The 20,112-nt window shown below is 50.7% G+C and overlaps 1 protein-coding gene across 5 annotated transcripts in view; it reads right to left on the bottom strand.

Annotated features, from left to right (window-relative positions):
• CEP192 (centrosomal protein 192) overlaps positions 1 to 20,112 on the bottom strand; it is a 1,978,693-nt gene that overhangs the window by 214,088 nt on the left and 1,744,493 nt on the right. For all 5 annotated transcript variants that reach the window (XM_085605862.1, XM_085605865.1, XM_085605864.1 and 2 more), the window contains exon 42: positions 18,178 to 18,297. In XM_085605862.1, coding sequence (XP_085461988.1) covers positions 18,178 to 18,297 — 120 coding nt within the window. The remainder of the gene's footprint in view (positions 1 to 18,177; positions 18,298 to 20,112) is intronic.

The following is a 20,112-nucleotide window of genomic DNA, read 5'->3' as shown; positions in this document are numbered from 1 at the left end:
ACGCCTAGCGACGCGCAAGGGGTATTGCTGACGAAAAATCTTCCGGATCCAGTCTGACGCCTGGGGATATTCTAAGGTGAGGAATCTAACTAACGTGTTTCTTTCAGATAAAAGGTATAGTTCCACCAGCATCTAAGATAGTATGAAAAAAGTATAGGATTCTGCAACCATGACCAGGACAAAATCACACCCGATCTGGATCCAAGAAAATAAATATTGCTCCAGACAGGCAGAAAGTTGTACAATACCTGAAGTTTTAGTAACTTTTGAAAGAAAAGGGAGAAATTATTAATGTACTTATTTAGTAGATACTTCACCTAGATTCCCTACCTTTATTAATATTTCGTGTCGTCAGTAAGCAGATGTTCTGTCCCACCTCTGGAAAGGATGCCATTGGGCCATGGGAAGATACCCTGTGGCACTTATGGGTGTAGATGCCTATTGTGATCTGAAAGATTACGCCTACTGAGTTTGCCTGCCCTGATGTGAAGAGATCCTGCCATGTGGATGACTTTCAGGGAGATCTCGTCAAGGATCCAGCGATCACTAGAGCCTCTAGACCTCTGGCCTGCTTGTTTCTGTTCCATATGTTGGTTGTATTGTCTGTCAGCACCTGTACCAACCAGCCCTTGAAGGAAGGCAGAAGGATCTTCAAAGCATAAGTGATAGTGTTACTCCATCTGAGATCAGAGACCTCTACGTCATCCTTGAGACCACCCTAACCTGAAGCGAAGGCATCCATTACTACTGACACCTCATGAGGGTGGATAGAAAGGACAGCCACACATCACAATGGCATCTATCATCCAGTAAAGGTCCTGGGCCACCTTATCTGAGATTAAAATCCTGCCCTTGAGGCATCCTCCCTGCATGGATCATTGTAGCTGCATATTCTAATAAAGGGCCCGCATGTGCCAAAGATCATGGGGCACAAGAAGCATGCATGATGCTAGAAAACCAAGTAGTTCAGAAACGTGACAATTGGGACATTAACGTTCACTTGAAATAATGAGATCACCTGGACATGCCAGACAATCTGAGGCAGTGGAAAGGCCTTTTGAGTGACAGTATCCAGAATGGCACCAATAAAGGGACATTTTTGACAAAATAGATTCATCTTGGACTTCCTGATAGAAATTCCAAAGGATATTTTATGAAGATTGTTTGAGGCTAGTTGAAATTAATTTGCATTTAACAATTTGTCAAAATGACCCCACTCCCACCTACAAAGATGGGCCAAAACCACGACTTTGTAAAAAAAAAAAATCTGAGTTGCCACTGTCATGCCAAAAGGGAGGCCAATGTGCTGGAAATTGTTTGGCCACACTACAATGCAAAGATACTTCCTGTAGGCCTGCAAGATCATCACATGGAAGTGCACATTCTGCTGGTCCAGGGATTCCACAAAGTCCTCGAAGACCAAGGTCAGCAGACCTGCTTAGGTGCCACAATTGTTTAACAACTTCTTGAGCAGTGAGTTCAATACTTTTAGATCCAACATAGGTCTGAGGACACAGTCCTGCAAGGGGATCAGGAAGAACCTGAACTAACTCAAATGTCTTTCGCATTGGGTATGCTTTTTAATTGCTCCCCTGACGAGCAACATCATCACTTTGGTGGTTTAGAAATAATAGAGGAATGATTAACTCACATTCTTAGAACAAAATAATCAAGAAAGAGGGTGAACTTAAAATGGTGGGCATAAGCTTTTCAATCAATTTGATGGCCCCCACTGGTCTCAGACAGTTGAGCATGAGTGGGGTAGATAGTGCAGCAATCTAACAGGTTACGTATCTTTGGTAAGGCCAGTTTCTTAAATAGGGGCTTTCTGCACCCTCAGGTGCACAACGCGTAAGTGAGCTGAATATTAATATGGGACCCTTTAAGATGTTCGGAAAAGTCCACTCAATTGATGCTTTTTCCTATGGAGGACAAAACGTCCCCAACCTGGCACTCACAAAATTCAGTTTTTTTATCTATGTGATTTACTCCTTTTCTTCAAATATATGAATTCATGTATAAACAAATGGTTAATCCAATCTTCTTTTTATTGCTTTAGGCTTCAAGGTGGTGAGGAATCAGTAGTTAGATAGCATATCCATAATACAATTTTATTACCGAGGGTAAATAAGTTGCTCGGATGGATACTTCTAACTGCAGATTCCTCACCTTAGAATACATGGAGCGGACTCACACCAAAACCAAAGTTACTTACCTGCAGTAAGTATCTTTCTGGTGGATACTCTATCTACCTGAAGATTCCTCATCAGTAGATTTATCAGTCTGGATCCAGAAACTTCAAAGCTCTCAAGTTGTCAATAGGAGGCTGTTGATTCATATTGACATCAGAAGAGACTTCCGATAAAACTGCGGAAGCCATATAGTGCCTATCCCAATGCAACAACTTCAGTTTCCATGCATTTTTTTCCAACGCTCTGAGGCGAACAGATGAACTGGTAGCCACATTAAGGAGCGCAAGATCAAACTTGAATTGGGACCTTATTAACCTACACTATAACATCCATCAAGTGGGAGGTGGGCAGGAAAGGGGAAGAATCTGTGGGTAGACAGAGTAACTACCAGAAAGATTGCTACCGCATGCAAGTCATTTTTTCTTTCAATGGGTACTTCTACCTGCGGTTTCCTCAACTGTAAAATAGATTCCAAAGCAGTACTCAACCAAGGAGGAGGAGAGTTGATAAATGGCTAAATGAGGTAGTGCTATAGAACCGACCTGGCAAAATGGCCATTCCCACACACTTCAGAATCCAGGTAGTACTGCTTAGTAGAGGTGTGTAGGGATGCCCAATCCGCCCCTTGCAGATCTCTGCAATAAGAGCTTCTCTGTCGAGGGCAGAGGTAGAAGATTTGGCACTGGTGGAATGAGCCCTGATCCCTTTCCAGTGGCTTTCTTGCCCCAGGCATAGCAGGTATTGATGCAGAGGAGGAATATCCAACTGGACAGTGTCTGCTTCTGAACTGCTTTGCCATGCTTGGAACCACAGTACCAAACGAAGAGCTGGTCAGCCAATCATTTATCCTTGATGCAGTCTAGACAGACGCTGACCACCCTACCCTATGAATATGCAACCCAAGAAGCCACTCCTCCTCCTTTGTGGGGTGGTGCGGGGAATAGGTGGTTGATAGGGTGATGAACTGGCCTAACTGAAAGTGAGCCACCACTTTTGGAAGAAAAGCAGACCTGGTTTGCAACACTCATTGTCAGGGAAAAATTAGGTTAATGGCTGATGGAAACTCAAGGCCTTTAAATCATTCACCGGTCTCTCCTCGGAGAATGTAACCCAAAAAACTGTATTGAAGATTATCATCCGCAACTAGCAAATGTGAAGTGGCTCATAAGGAGACCCCATCTAAAGTACGAGTTACTTACCTTCGGAAACGATGTATCTGGTAGAGAGACAGTCTAGCCGCAGATTCCTTAACTTAGAATATCCCCAGGCGTCAGACTGGATCCGGAATTTTTTTGCAGAGCACCTCTGTGCGCCGGGGGACGGCGCCGCATGGCTCCGCCCTGACGTCGTCCGCGGACATGACGTCAGCGGAGCCATATAAGTCCCTCCCGGCGCGCTGACGTCCGTTTTTTTCGGAGATACTTTTCCGCGCCACAACGCGGAGCCACTACCAAAAACTGTGAGAGTATGGGAACAGTGTGTGAAAAACGATGAAAATCAGTGAAACAAAAAGAATCGAATGGTGAGAAACATTACCATGAAGGACAGTGACAAGCACTGCATACTGAAAATAATTGAAGAGAAGAGCAGAGCAGTGCTCTAAGAAGTTGCCCCGCAAAAGAGAAGGCAATACCCTCCCTCGAGGCAAACGATACATGAAAAGAATGCCAAGGCAGATGACAGAAAGCTTGCAATCTTTGATCTAATCGTGATAGGCAACAAGACCTGAACCACAATATTAAAGACGATCCACCAAGGGCCGGCAACACTAGGCATGCCATATCCCTTTTAGAGAACTATTGGACTGAGGCACAGTTAAAGAGACCCCAAACCAATGGAGAGGGTGGGAGGGAGGTAAGGAGAACATTAGAAAGTCCCACACTGGAAGAACCAGGGTGTAGGAATGTAGGAGGAGACATGAATCCTTCAATCCATCACGAGAATGGGAGGAGTAGAACAAGTAAAACAGAATGAATCATTCTCCCATGGAGGGCGGATGAAAGATGTCACTCCGTAGGAAGACAAAGCCACCCAGAGAGAGGCGAGTGCATAAAACCCAACCTGAAAAGGCCCTCGCAGAACGGGGAGGATGGGCGGGTACTAAGGAATCTGCAGCTAGACTGTGTCTCTACCAGATACATTCTTACCGAAGGTAAGTAACTCGTACATCTGATAGACACATCTAGCCGCAGATTGCTTAACTTAGAATAGATACCAAAGCCATACCCCATAAGAAGCGGGTTTGCAACTGAACCCAACCAAGTTCCAAAAAGAACCCAGTCGTCAACAAGTTGGCTAAACACAGTGGGGGCAACAATGCCAGAATGTTCAATACCAGACCAGGAAGCTCTGCAAGGAACAACAGACAATGGGAGGCAAAGGCATCACAAGCCGCCGAGAGGTGGCATGAATGCCCATTAGTGTACACAGCGTAGAAAGGGCGCACAGAAGGGCAGTGCGGAACGAGAGAACCCAAAACATCCATAAAAGAAAAGGAAGTGATCATAGGAACTGAGGGATTCGCAGGATACGACGGGTCCGTAAAAGAGAAGGGCCCAGAGAGGACAAGACAGTATGACCGGGTCCAAGCATACAGGTCAAGAAGCACTGGGGAAGAAGCACTGTGGAAACGCACCGGCTAGGACATTGGGGACAGCAGCGGTAGGATGCTGACCATGCCCAGGAAGAAAGCAAAAACCAAAGGAAATGATGGACGGAGTGTTGAACATTGCAAGCACTCACCCCCAGTCAACTGATCTGGGTTTAATCCATCACCGTTCTTTAGCCCACTCTGCCACCCCAGTTCAGACATGGCCATATGCAAATCAGTCTGACCCTGTGCCTCATGGGAACAGTCCAGCCCGAACTGCCAAGCCATGTCTGGCTGAAGACGGCTGAAATGCCAGAAACCGGTCCTAGGAAGCTTGTTTCCGGTCTAGGGAAGACATGGCTTGGCATTTCGGGCTGGACTGTTCCCATGAGGCACAGGGTCAGACTGATTTGCATATGGCCATGTCTGAACTGGCGTGGCAGAGTGGGCTAAAGAATGGTGATGGATTAAACCCAGATCAGTTGACTGGGGGTGAGTGCTTGCAATGTTCAACACTCCGTCCTTCATTTCCTTTGGTTTTGCTTTGTTTGCCATAAGTTGGCAGGGTATGCTCAGATCTGAGTCCCTTGCTCACTTTGCCACTGGATTCAAGCAAGCCTGGCTGAAGACGGCTGAAATGCCAGAAACCGGTCCTAGGAAGCTTGTTTCCGGTCCAGGGAAGGCATGGCTTGGCAGTTCGGGCTGGACTGTTCCCATGAGGCACAGGGTCAGACTGATTTGCATATGGCCATGTCTGAACTGGGGTGGCAGAGTGGGCTAAAGAATGGTGATGGATTAAACCCAGATCAGTTGACTGGGGGTGAATGCTTGTAATGTTCAACACTCCGTCCATCATTTCCTTTGGCTTTCCATGCCCAGGAAGAGCCAGTGTCACTAGAGACACCAGACTCGCTAGTGCACAATAGCCACGTCACAGAATGACATACCATCATGACCACAAAAAGCACATGCGGGTGACAGAAGGACACAGGGCTGACCATGTGTACCGCCAAAACAACAACACGTAAAAGTTAAGGCACAAGGGAGTGCCGCAAGAATAGTCCAGATATGAGAGATGCCTCACCAGGTATGTAACCTGTGAAACGTGACCCCTGGGTGTGTGCAAACGCCAGACAGAACCAACATCAGGAGAAGACTCAGTCAGAAAAGATGAATGGCATACAAGAAACCAGAGTGCACCATAGGTAGCAACAGCTGTTGTGCAGCAGAACCGGACAGATGAAGTCCAGATCTATAAGCGACACCATCCACCCTGCAGGGAGGAGCCACAGTCCCCCGCGAGACAAACTGAAAGGTTGACCAGTACAGGGAGGAACCAGTACGAAACCTACATAGAGTTACAGAAATCATATACAGGTGTGCATACAATATCACAAAAGACAGTGAACAGCCTGAAGAGAGCACCTCTACAGAGAGCTGCAGCAGCAGTAGCATCCCGAAGTAGAAGTATGCCAAAACGCCTGCTCGGATGGCAGCAGGGGACGAGGAAAACCCCGTGCCGGGGAAGTACCCAGGTAAGCCAGGCACAAGGCAATGTACATGAGCAGTGCAAGCGGCTAAGATGTCACCATGGAAGAACAAAGTACGAAAAGTACTACCCACCATGGATAAGGAGGGGAGAACTAGGCATCGCAAAAGCGCAAGGAAAGCGTCAGCCCTCTGTAACAATGAATACAGTAGGGAGCAACCTCCAGACGTGCACAGAACATAGAAGTGCGTCGTGTCAGCCCTGCATGCCTTGGTACAGCTCTAGGGCCCTGACCAAGGCCGTCAACAGGTAGAAAATTTGCAGCAGCAGAAACATGCAGAATTGAAAAGACAAGGAGGGGAGACTGAAAGGACCCTCCTGGGAGAAACATACAAGGTGCACTCTCAGAGAAAGTGAGCATCTACACTTGCAAAGGAATGCAACGGACGAGCTGCAGACTCCAACGGATAGGCCATCGAGTGATGCCAACCAGTGGACCGCATGAAAGAGAAAAAGACCACAGTCACATACACAGAGCAACGCCCTCCGAAAAAGACGCCACAGGAGACTACCAAGACTTATGTGTAAGGGAGGCAGCTACACAGTAACCAACAAATACCCCACATAGGGTAAGCGTCAACCCCAGCTAGGGGCAACTCTTGAGCAGCAGGGGCTCATAGACAGAGGATCAACGGAACAGAAGCAGCCGATCCGCTGCAAGAAAGGGATGCAAAAACGTTGAGAAGCCAGCCAGACCACCTGGGTATTACAGCATGAACCCAGGACCCAGCACCCACACTGCACATGGAAGGAAGAGACCGCAAAATGATCTCAAAAACACAGAAATTTATGGCAGGATATACAGGAGCGGGTGACTGCTGAGTCCGCATGACTGTCAAAAAGGGATACGCCATCAAACGGCAAATCCCGTAGACTCTCCCGAATATTTTTAGGAAAACCACCATCGCGCAGCCAGGCATGGCGGCGCAGAGCATTGGACCTGGCCATTGCCCGACCCACAGAGTCGATGGAGTTCATGGTGCATCTAATGGTAAATTGTGCCATTTCTCGGCCATGATGAATGAGACGAGCCAAGCCAGTACGTGAACCTTCCAAAAGAGAGGGAAGAAGACCTTCAACCGAGTCCCAAAGGGCAGAAGTAACCCGTGCAAACACGCAAGTTGTGTTCAAAGCATGGATGCCCAAACTAGTGGACGCAAAAATATGACCGCCACAGGTCTCCAACCAGCGAGACTCCCAGTGGGAGGCAGTAAAGGGAGAGGAGAGGAAGGTTGAGTGGCGAAAACCACCTGGACGACCCAGCCCTGAGCCCTAGGATGAAGGGACAAGCAGACCGGGTCACCCAGAGCCGGGCGATGGCGATGTGCAATGGCCCGCTCCACAGGGTCACCCAAGGAGGACCATGCCCACGTGCCAAGAAGAGTGTCAAATAACGACCCACCAAAAGGCAGCAAGGGCTCTCCCTCTAACCTCACCTTGGTGGAGGATATCCAATAATGGATCTGAAGTCAAAGAGACCAAGGGGGGCTGCAAGTGTAAAAGAGTTGCAGCCTCGCAAAGGTACCACTAGTCTCTGCAGCCATTCTAGGTGGTGATCGCAGATCATCTGTAGGGGACGGTTGAAGGCTAACTCGTCCAACAGAAAAAAGATGCCGCAGTCGGGTGAGCAGGGGGCCACTGGCCAAGGGGCAGCTGAGCCAAAGGGCAAGGAGACACCCCTGGGTGTTCTGGGTCCGCGTCACCCTCAAACAGAGTCGTCGAGTTGGCGTCTTATTGACTTCGACAATAAGCAGAGGCGACTCGGCCTGGTCTCAGACCGGCGTCGACTCACCCTCCACTGAGCACTGAGGAGAGGAAGGACGTCGACACAGAGTGGATACCCTTGGTGCAGCCACCGCCGACGTCGGCGCAGGAAGCCGCAAAGGGCTATGCGTGGACATGGCAGATGGGCTCAACATCTGACTGGGATGCCCCTCCGGGACGTGTCCCGACGTCGCACCGACTCAGGAACCGGAGTCGAGGGACTTGGCCGGGACCGAGGGCAAAACCGCCGGCAAAGATCCGACCGGAGTCCCTACCTCCACTGTGGAGCCCAAAGGCGTGCCAGGGAGAGGAGGTGACCCAAAAATTGAGCGCAGAGCCTTAAAATAGGCTTCCATCTGGGTCGGAGTCGCCCCATCACCCGGAAAGGTTGGGTATAAGGGGGTCAACTCCTGGGGGTCAGCATCCGGCAGGGACCGGGAGCCGTGAGCCCCGCTGTCACAGTGAAGTGAGGCCGACGACCTCCGTGACTTGTGCTTCCGCTTACCTGCGTGAGGCGAACGACATCCTCGAACCGAAGCCCCAGCCCAAGAGGGAGAGCAGCGTGGGGGCGCCGAGCGGGACATCCAGGCGGCCAATAGTTTCCTCCGGCGCTCCCGCAGAGACTTCGGCCTCATTTGCTGGCAGGCGTCGCACTCATCGGAGTCGTGTCACGCTCCTAAGCACCACATGCAGATCGCGTGCGGATCGGTTGCCAACATCTGCTGCGCGCATGTCTCACACGCCTTAAAGCCCAAAGGCATCACACACTGTTCTTTGACGCCTGAAGGCGTTCAGAAGGCCTGAGAAACAGGCCAGGTGAAAGCAACTGGTTACTCGTTGGGGCGCGGAAAAGAAGGAAACTGACATCAGCGCGCCGGGAGGGACTTGTATGGCTCAGCTGACGTCATGTCCGTGGACGTCAGGGCAGAGCCATGTGGCGCAGTCCCCCGGCACGCAGAGGTGCTGCTCTAAAAAATTCCGGATCCAGTCTGACGCCTGGAGTAATTCTAAGTTAAGGAATCTGTGGCTAGATGTCTCTATCAGACAAGTTAATACATGCTAAAGGTCCCACAGGGTCTCAACAAAGGCAGTTGGCAGATATAAAATTATCACAATAGGTGATTTGAATAGGGACAGCTGATCTAGGAGATAGAGGAACGTCAACAATGCAGCAAAATACCCCTTTATTATGCCAACTGCACATCTCCTCTGAGCTAGGGAGTGTGAACTGCAAAATTTGTGACAAACAAGTCTAAAGAGGGACTGTGCTGTTGTCTGTGCCCCATGAAGCAGCTGCTCTGTCTTCCATAATAAACAGATTTTTGTCGCGGGCAACAAGCTGAAAGATCAACATTAACCACCCCTGGTGGCAGCTGAAAGGAGCTTACATGTCCACGCTTAAGCTACAGGCATGAAGGTGGAGACTTCGGAGATTCGGGTACCACCAGCACCATTATCCAAAACTGGGAGTGAAGGTCTGATCTGAATTTGACAGGGGGCATATAGAGAAGCAATGAAGATCTTCATATTACAAATTCCTTGGTTAATTTGGGGCAATTAGAAAGACTTGGGTAAATCAAGTGTAAGGGGAAATGAGTAGTGCTGCTCACAGTTCCACCTCAACTAAAACCTGTCCCCCATATCTCCCTCAATGCATAGTGGAGGGCACAGAACTACTGGCATTGACCGTTTTCCGAGGAGGCGAACAAGCCCACTTGAGGAGGGCCACACTAGGCGAAGATGTCCTGAATTACCTATGGCAGGAGAACTACTTGTGATTGGCATGATAACTCAGGCAGTCTGCCAAAACAGTCAGAGACACTGCTAGGTGATTGGCTGTTAATCCGATCCATGGGCAGCATGCCCAACACCTCTAGGCAAAGCAACAAAAGACCCCTATTAGTTGTCATATTGTCCGTCAAGATCTGGATGGACCACCTTTCGATGGAGGAGAGGAAAGCTGTGAGTGTCAGATTAATAGCCTGCAGTTCAAGTTTGCTGATGTGAAGCATCTGCTCCTCTGGAGATCAAAAGACTCTCTCCAGGTGCCTTAGATGAGCCCAACCCTTGGGTGGAGGCATCAGTTACTATAGTGGCCACGATCAGAGGGGGACTTAAGGCTATCCCAAGGAGCAGGTTTGCCTCCTTTCTCCACCAAAGCACGTCCGTTGCAGCAATCAGAAAGATTATGCTGGAGACCAATTGACCTCTCTTGTATTAGAACCACTGCCTGCAGAGGCACTACTGGAGAGCCTTCATGTGTCAATGTGCATGAGTGACCAGGAGAATGCAGGAAGCCAGAAGACCTAACAAGCTTAAGTCCTTCAGAAACTTGCATGCTCTCTGTAAAAGATTAGTCCATTTCCTGGAAATTGTCAATTTTCTGAAGAGGGACGGGGAGGTGTTATGTTATGTTAATATTTTATTAAGCGCAAAACAGCTGCCCCAGCAACGAGGCGTCCCGGCGCTGAACCATAACAGATACCTGAGGGGAGGGGAGGGAGGGAAAGGGATTGCAGAAAAATTAAGTCAGGGAAAACAGAAGAGTTTTAATTGCCTTACGAAAGGCCAACAAGTTGGTCATAGAGCGAATGTGGGGTGGTAAGGAATTCCAAAGCTTCGCCCCCAAAACTTTGAAAGAGCGGCCACCCATTCTGCTGAGCCTTGTGCGAGGAACAACCACCAGGTGTTGTCCTAGGGAGCGTAAGGCGCGCTGGGGGGTGTAAGGTACCAGGAGAGGGCGTAGGAGTCCCGGACAGTCAGATCTAAGAATTTTAAAGGCAGTGGTGAGAGCCTTGAATTGAACTCGGGCTTCAACACGCAGCCAGTGTAGCTTCTTGATGGTGTTTCTGGCAGAGCATCTGCGAGGGAGGCCTACCACAGCCCTGGCTGCTGAATTTTGTACCCGTTGTAGCCGAGCCAGCTCTGCTTTGTTGATGCCTAAGAATAGGACATTGACATAATCCAGTCGAGCCAAGATGATAGATTGTACTATCAGTTGGCGCGTACTGGGGTCAAAAAAACCAAGTATCGGGTGAAGGCTCCGCAGCAGACCCACACAGGTAGCAGCCACTTTCTTGGTGTGGGACTGGAAATTGAGGGAGGAGTCCATCCAGACACCAAGATTTTTCACCACATTTTTGGGGGAAGGAATGGGGCCAAGTAGGGACGGCCACCAGTGTTCACTCCAGTAACAGGGATTTTTTCCCAGGAGCAGCACCTCTGTTTTTCCAGTGTTCAGCTGTAGGTAGTTGTGTGTCATCCACTGCGCGACTGCCGCTAAGCCATTCTTAAATTTCGCAGCTGAGATTGAGGGGCCTTCAGTTAGAGAGATGACCAGCTGCGTGTCGTCAGTGTACGACACTAGCGTGAGGTCCCACTCTTTTGCCACTTCAGCGAGAGGCTGGACATAGAGATTAAAAAGGGAAGGGCTAAGCGCCGACCCCTGAGGGACTCCTTGCTCTATGGAGTGAGGCTGAGAGACAAATGGGGGGGCTGAGACCCGGAAGGATCTATCCTTCAGGAAAGACCGAAACCACTCAAGGGCCAGATCACTGATCCCTATAGCCTCGAGACGTTTTAGTAAAAGAGTGTGGGAGACCGCATCAAAGGCCGCGCTGAGGTCAAGTAAAATCAGCGCAGCACTTTGACCGGCGTCCAGGATGTTCCGGAGGTGTTCAATGGTAGTCAGCAGGGCGGACTCAGTACTGAATTCTGGCCTGAAACCATTCTGTGAAGGGTCCAGGATTAGATTTTGAGCCATATAGTTGGACAGTACTTTGTTCGCATGAGCTTCTGCCAATTTCGAAGCCCATGGAAGCAGCGAAATTGGTCTAAAATTTTCTGGCTTTGAGGGGTCTAGCGTGGGCTTTTTGATAATCGGGGAGACCCATGCCTGCTTCCAGCATGTAGGAACCACCGCCGAGGAGAAGGAGAGGTTGAGTAGGGTGGCCAGGGGGGGGGGGGGGGGGGGGGGAGGAAGAAATCCAGGGATTCTAGGAATTTGGCTGGTCTCATAGGATCTGTAGGAGAGCCGGACTTAACCTGTGTGCATAGCTTGGCTAGATCGTCATGGGTTATACTAGGTATAAGTGGCAAACTGGGGTTGTTGGGCGAGAGTTTACGAGGGTTGGGGAGTTCCAAAAGATCCTGTGGAAAGGCGTTGTAGATTTTCCTCACTTTTTCTATAAAGAATGTAGCGAGGTCGTCACATTGTTGTGAGGAGGTAATGCATGGAGCTGGGTTAGAGTTGTTTTGGAGTTTTTGTACTAGCTTAAAGATGGTTTTGGAGGGGTTGAAGGGTAGGGTCCAGACCTGATGATATCAACTGGAGGTACTGGGAGGACTACAGATAAAATTTGGGTTTGAAGCCCCAGTCGAACAGTAGCGAGACTGTCGACACATCACCACTCCCAGCAGACTGCCTTTGACCAGCCAGTTGTCCAGGTACGGGAAAACTGGAATGCTCGACCTTCTGAGATGGCCTACAAAAACTGTCCTCACCTTGGTGAAGATTCAAGGTGTAGATATTTAACCAAAGTTAAGTACCGTAAATTGGTAGTGCATAAAGCCCAACACAAAACGCAAGTCCTTATGATGGGACTGCAAAACTGGAATGTGGAAAATTGACACCATCCAGTCCCCAGCTTCCAACATCAGCAGTCCTCAGCTTGGGTCAACATCTTTAACTTCTCCTTCCTGAGTAAGAAATCTAAGTTCCTAAGGTCTAGGATCGGAAGGAGGACACAATCTGAATTAGGAATAAGAAATAACAGTAGTAACATCCGTGCCCCATTTCCTGCTTTGGCACTAATTCCACATCTCCCTTTACAAGGAGTGCTGCCACTTCTTCCAGCAGGATGGAGAGATGGTCTGGTGGAAGGTAGGATGGCTGGGGGAAATTGAAGGAGGGAGCCTGAAGGAAGGGTATGTTGTACCCCCTTTCTATGATCTGAAAGACCCCCTGGTGCAGAGCAGAGAAAGATCAAAGAGCTCCAGGGCCAGGCCCTGTGCATCCTTGCACAAGGCTTCTGGAGGAGAATTTGCCGGCTTCACGTTGACCAACTTTGGGCTTCAAGGAAGAAGATCCAGAGGGAGACTGAGTGTGCATGGGAGATTTACCTCTGCTGTGTTTATTTTGCTTCTTGTGCTTACACTGACGGCCTGAAGACTGCAAAGATGGTGACATGGAGGGTGGCCTTGATCGATGATGGCTGGCATGTCAAAATAGGTTTGGGCCACAAATAACTTAGCAAAACACTGCTTGATAGTCTTCGGGTTCATGCCGAGGCAGGATGCAAAAGGACAGGAGTCACGGTCAAAGCCTAGGCATCAAAGGCAGATGGAATGTCGGTCAGTAAAGGATTTCTGTGTCTCTCAGTCCCTACAGGGTTTGAAGCCCGAGTGTTTCTTCTGGGACATTTGTAAAGCACTGAACAGATTTTCGGTGAGGAAAACTCAACTCTCAGGAGAGCGTGAGCTTCGAATCCATGTCAAAGGCAGGGAAAAAGGTAGCTGAATTTGTTGCGCCGGGATGGGTGTTATAGGACTCCAGCAGTGTCATCTGATGTCACTTCAGGCATAGCTGCTAAGCCAGCCCCCTACTACCAGTTACTTGAGAGCTTTGAAGTTTTGAGATCCAGTGATGCCTGGGATAATTCTACAGGTGAGGAATCAGCAGGATCCTTCAGAAAAGTCTTATAGGGCTGACGCACAAGTTACTACTTGTGTAACGATATATCTGTAAGAGACATTAGTTAGTGATAGATTCCTTACCTTAGAATATCCCCAGGCGTCAGACTGGATCCGGAAAGTTTTGCTAGCAGTACCCCTGCGCGTCGGTAGGTGGTGTCGTGCGGACCGCATCCATCGCTGGCGTCGTAAGCGCTGAGATGATGTCACAGACATGACTTTCCGCGCCACCCATGCGTGCTGACGTCAGTTCTGTACACGACTTTCCGCGCCAGGAATGCAAAGCCATGCAACAAACTGACCACTGGTGCCAAGAAACTAGGGCCCTGAAAGGGATGACCTTCACCCTAGAATCAGTTCGCAGAACGGGGAGGATGGGTGGGGCGGTAAGGAATCGATCACTAACTAATGTCTCTTACAGATATATCGTTACAGAAGTAGTAACTTGTGCATCTGAAAGAGACACGTTAGTGATAGATTCCTTACCTTAGAATTGATACCCCAGCAATACCAACCCCGGTGGTGGGTCTGCCAATAGATTACACCAGAAAGTCACGGAGAACAGAAAGGCCAAAGAAGCCGTCTCTCTGGACCGGACTGTCAAGGCAGTAATGCTTGGTAAACGTGTGCAGAGAGGCCTGATAAATGTCCTGCAAGGGGACGCCGCGTCCCAAGGCACTAGTGGCTGCCGTCGTCCTGGTAGAATGGGCACGCAGCACCACAGGAGGCTACCTCCTAGCCAACGAATAACAGGGCTTGATGCAGAGAACGACCCTCGAGAGATGGTCCGCTTGTGCACAGCCCGACCTCTTTTGGCGCCCACGTTGCCAACAAAGAGCTGGTCATCCACCCGGAACTGTCGTGTGCGCTGCAGGTAGAACGAGAGCGCACGTTTTGAGTCCAGACGGTGGAGCCTCTCGTCCTCTTTCGAAGGATGTGGAGGCGGAAAGAAGGTGGGCAAAGTGATGGAAGGTGGGCAAAGTGATGGTCTGCCCGATGTGGAAGGGCGTGACAACATTTGGCAAAAAAGAAGGACGGGTCCTTAAAACAACCTTGTCTGGATGAACAGAAAGGAAAGGTGGTTTGGAAGAAAGAGCCTGGAGCTCACTCACTTGTCTGGCAGAGGTGATAGCTACCCGGAAGAGAGTGAGAAGACGCAAAGGACAGGTATGAAGGGGCTCGAAGGGAGCGCACATCAGATATTTCAAGACAAGGTTTAAGTCCTATTGAGGCATTTTGAATGGCACGGGAGGAAACGTGTGCGTAATGCCTTTTAGGAAACGTTTAACAATCGGGGACTTAAAAAGAGAAGGCTGATCTGGAAGCCGTAAAAAGGTGGAGATGGCTGAAAGATAACCTTTGATAGTGCCCAGAGCAGAGCCCTTCCGGGCCAAAGAAACAAGGAACAGGAGGACTTCGGAAAGAGGGGCATAAAGGGGATCCAAAGCCCTAGCTGTGCACCATGCCACAAACTTATTCCACACCTGCAGGCGTATACCGTTTTAATGGAGGGACGCCTGGCTGCCAGAATGACTTCACAGACTTCGGGGATGAAGATCAAAAGCGGTCGACTGTAGCCGCTCAATCTCCACGCACGGAGGTGGAGGCTGGGCAGGTTCGGGTGGAGGACCGTTCCCTGCTGCTGTGACAGAAGATTCTCCCGAAGAGGCAGTCGGATCGGGGGGTCGGTCGCCATGCTGAGTAGCTCGGGATACCAGTATCTTCGTGCCCAATCCGGAGCCACAAGGATGACTTGGGCCCAGTCCGAATCTTCTTCAGCACTCTGGACAGAAGTGGTATAGGCGGAAAGGCGTACAACAGACTGCAACTCCACTCGCGCCGAGAAGCGTCGCCGAGTGAGTGCCGCCTTGGAAATTCCAACGCGCAGAACTGATGACATTGCGTGTTCTCTTCGTTGGCGAATAGATTTAACCAAGGCTCTCCCCACTGCTGTAAGAGACCTTGCACCACGTCCGAGTTCAGATGCCATTCGTGATCCATCAAGCACGGGCGGCTGAGTTCGTCCGCCCTGGCGTTCAGAGAACCTGCCAGGTGTTGAACCACCAAGGTGATGCCTTGATGTTCCAGCCATGTCCAGAGGAGCAGAGCCTCCTGATATAGGATCCAGGACCCCACCCCTCCCTGTTTGTTGTAATACCACATGGCGGTGGTGTTGTCCGTGAACACCTGCACCACACTTTCCCAGACAGAGGGAAGGAATGCCTTCAGTGCAAGTCGGATCGCCCGAAGCTCCAAAAGGTTGATATGGAGTCGGGACTCCGCCGGAGACCAGAGGCCTCTGATCTCTGCCTCTCCCATGTGGCCACCCCATCCCGAGGGGCACTGGTAAGGCCGAAGGGGAGCACGGCAAACTGAAAATGCTCCTGGCCTACCGTGAACCACAGGTAACGCCAGTGGGCTGGCAGGACTGAAATGTGAAAATATGCGTCCTGCAAGTCTAACGCTACCATCCAGTCTCAGGGCAGCTAAGACCTGAGCCAGAGTCAGCATATTGAACTTCTCCTTCCGGAGGAAGCGATTGACGTCCCGGAGGTCCAAGATAGGACGCAGACCCCCTTTGTCCTTCTTGGGGACCAGAAAGTAGTGGGAATAACAACCACTCCCTACTTCCGGTCCAGGAACACACTCGATGGCCCCCTTGGCCAAGAGGGCCGTGAATTCCTGGCGGAGAAGAGCCAAGTGAGCCCCCGACATGCGGTGGCACCGAGGTGGCATGGCAGGACAGGAGGACTGAAAGGGAAGGGAATACCCATGGCAGATTATTTGCAGCACCCATTTTTCTGATGTAATCTCAAGTCAGTGAGGGAGGTGGTGGCGGATCCTGCCACCCACGGGCGTGGGGTGCTCCCCAAAGCTCAGATTAGGATGTTTGGAGGCGGAAGCAGCGGGGGTGGAGGTGGACGGACTCGCACGCTGGTTGCCCGACTCACCCCTGCGGAAACAGCGACCCCGGCTGCGCTGGGGCTGGTTCTGCACAGACTTAGGGGACGGGCGTGCCTGACTGCCTCTACCTTGGCCACGAAAGGAACGAAAACCAAGAGAGGCCAAGCTCTTAGTAGAAAGGCCCAAGGACTTGGCCGTAACCAGCGAATCCTTAAAGCGCTCCAGGGCACTGTCAGCCTTGTCGCCAAACAGGCAAGTGCCATCAAAGGGCATGTCCATGAGTGAATTTTGGACATCGGGCGAGAACCCAGTCGAACGCAACCAGGCGTGACGTCACAACGCCACAGTTGTAGAAATCGCCCTGCCCAATGAGTCAGCGGTGTCCAACCCACACCGGATGGCGAACTTAGCCACATCCTTACCCTCAGCAATTGCCTGAGAAAGGACAGTCTGCACCCCCTCAGGACACTGAGGCAACACCTGAGCAACGGCATCCCACACCGCGTGGGAGTAGCGGCCCAACAAGCAGGCGGTGTTCACCGACCGCAGCCCTAAGCTGGCCGAAGAGAACAAAAGCTTCCCAAACTGGTCCAGCCGTTTAGAGTCCTTATCGTACGAGTTACTTACCTTCGGTAACGATGTATCCGGTAGAGACAATTCTAGCCGCAGATTCCTTCACGTAGAATTATCCCCAGGCGTGAGACTGGATCCTGAAACATTTTTGCCACAGTTTTCCTGCGCGCCATGGGCGGGCGACATCACGCGACTCATTGCCAATAAGTATCCACTGGAAATGTGCCTTACGGAGCTACGGTACAGGCTGAATTGGTCTTTGAGTAAAGCAGAGCTGATTCCCATCTTGATACATCCCCTGAGGCAAACAAGGAATAAGCCACAGTACTACACACACACACACCACAAACACAGAGAAGGGATGCAGGCAGTCCTGGGAAGTCACTTACATACAGGACAGGGAAAACAAAGAAGGTGGACTTTGATCAGTCAGATCCGCAAGTGGAGTTTGCAAGAGCAGACAAAGGAAGAGTAAGTGATGGGCGTTAGCTCTTCCTTTATGGTTCTCCTCTGAAGAGGGGGGCCAAAGAAAACAATTAAGTAGGAGACTAAGGTGGACTTTCCGATTTTAGCTGGGTCACCTGGTACCCGCAAAGAGGTAGATACACCTCAATTAAGGGTTTGGAAAGGCTTTAGAGGTGATGCAATTGAGATTCTCCTGGGTTGGACCTGCACCAGTGACTGGATCAGCCAAGGTCTACTCAACAAATGTGATGGACAAGGAGAGGCTACAAGATATGCAGTATTTCCCATGTTTCAGAAAAAAGGATAAGAACACATTTAGAGAATTAAAAAATAAATAAACAAGTGACAACTGATGTTGATTCAACTGAAGCCTGCACTTCAGAGCATTTATGACCTGTAAAAACACATTTTATAAGAATGAAAAAAACTGCTTTCTTGAAAATACACACCTTTCCACAAAGATGAAATCTAAGACAATGCTTTGATTGTGGTTCAGCAAGTGGATGACTTTCCATTTCCCAATACTGAGTGTATTCACCACTGTCTTGAGGACTAAATGAAACTGGTATCTGAGAGAATAACAAAAAAATGAAGTATTGAGTACACATCCCACTGTCACATTCTAGTTTATATTTTTAAGGTAATTAATGTCACATTTATGAAAATATAAGCATGGATTTATTAAAACTTGTACATCCACAAACGAGAATAAAAAGATGTCATTTGCACTCATGCTTCTTACCACTGACAATGGCATGCCATGCAAGCTTGCCCACAATCAGCTCTAAAAGACTAAGGAACATGTTTGTTTGCCATTCAAACAAAGGATATTGAAAAACTCTCTCTAAAATCAGCACTACCTAGAAAGAGCAATAGCAAAACCTTAATAAGAACGCATGGGAGGAGGAGCCTAGCGCGCAACCAAGATGGCCGCGTAGGTGCGAGGCTCCCGAGGACCTCCGCGACCTCCTGAATTAATCCTGGCGATATCCTGTCCTTGTTGAGGGGACTGTGTCGGTGAACCCGAGCTGAGGCGCCACCCGTTTTTTGGGCTCGAATCGGACCCCGAACACCGGTGGGAGCATCGATTGAAGATTGCGGCCTTCTCCTCGCCGGCCCCCCGGATTGGAGTAGTGGGGCGATCCGGGGACGAAGTGAATAACAGCGGCGAGCGGGGCTGGGCGACTCGCGTACCCCGCACTTTCACTTTCGCTTTTGCGCCCTCCTTGCCTCAGGCGGGGTCGGGCTGCGGAGCGGGGTGCGGTGGTGTTGCCTTGTCCAGGTGCCCGGCTGACCCGCCGGCGGTGGGTTGACCCGCGGCCCGGTGGTCGCCCCCGCCCCCCCCCCTGACACCCGTGATTTGGTGTGGCGGCCCGTTTGGAGATCTTGGCACGACGGTGGAAGGGCCAGCATGTCCACCAAACAAGATGGCGACCGGGCGAAGATGAAGACAACCCGCCGTGGCACGGCGCACCAGGCCAATAGTATGGATCGCTATACGCTCCAGAAGGGTTCTCCGGAGACATCGCGGTCATCCCTGGTGGGCCCGACGGAGGCGCCTGCCCAACCGGTGGATCTGACCCTCCGGGACGTCATGGGCGCCATCGCAGAGATGAAGGCCTCAGTGGACCAGCGTTTCGATACCTTGGCGCAAAAAATTGACTCGGTCCTGGTGGATGTGGGCCTTGTGAGGGCAGACTTGTCAAAAACGAACGACCGAGTTGACTCCCTGGCCCACACCACAACGAGCCTCACTACGGACGTGGTGGCCCTCCAGAAGGAGGTGCGCCGGCTTGGCCAGGCGAGCGCCCTGATGGACCGGCGACTGGAGGATTCCGAGGGTCGGGCCCGGAGGAACAATGTTCGCATTATTGGTGTGCCGGAGGGCCGAGAGGCGGAGGCGGCAGATCTCTTCGTGGAAGAACTGATCCTGACCCATCTCCAGCCCCGGGGGCTGAGTAAGCTTTTTGCGGTGGAGCGTGCCCACCGGGTCCCTGGGGGCCGCCCTAAGACCGGTGCACCGCCGCGGCCTATTATTGCCCGGATTTTTAATTTCCGGGACAGAGACGCCATCCTCCAGACCTCCAGGCAACAGGGACCGGTCAGGCTGGACAACATGGATGTACACTTCTACCCAGACTTTACTCCGGCGGTCCAGAAGCAGCGACAGAGCTTTCTTGGTATTAAACGTCGCCTAAGGGACCTAAACCTCAAGTACTCAATGCTCTTTCCGGCTAAGCTGAGGGTGGAGGTGGATGGCCGTACGCACTTCTTCGACCGGCCCGAGGTGGCTGGGGACTGGTTAGATACTTTGCCTGGAGATCGGGGTGGGGGGGGGCGCGGCTGGCGGGGAGGGCCCGCCGGATCAGAATTGAGGGGTGACT

Source organism: Triturus cristatus, chromosome 5_1 (assembly GCF_964204655.1).
Source record: "Triturus cristatus chromosome 5_1, aTriCri1.1, whole genome shotgun sequence".
Taxonomy (NCBI): Eukaryota; Metazoa; Chordata; class Amphibia; order Caudata; family Salamandridae; genus Triturus; species Triturus cristatus.
Note: the sequence above shows the minus strand (reverse complement) of the source record. Positions and strands in the feature narration are given on the sequence as shown.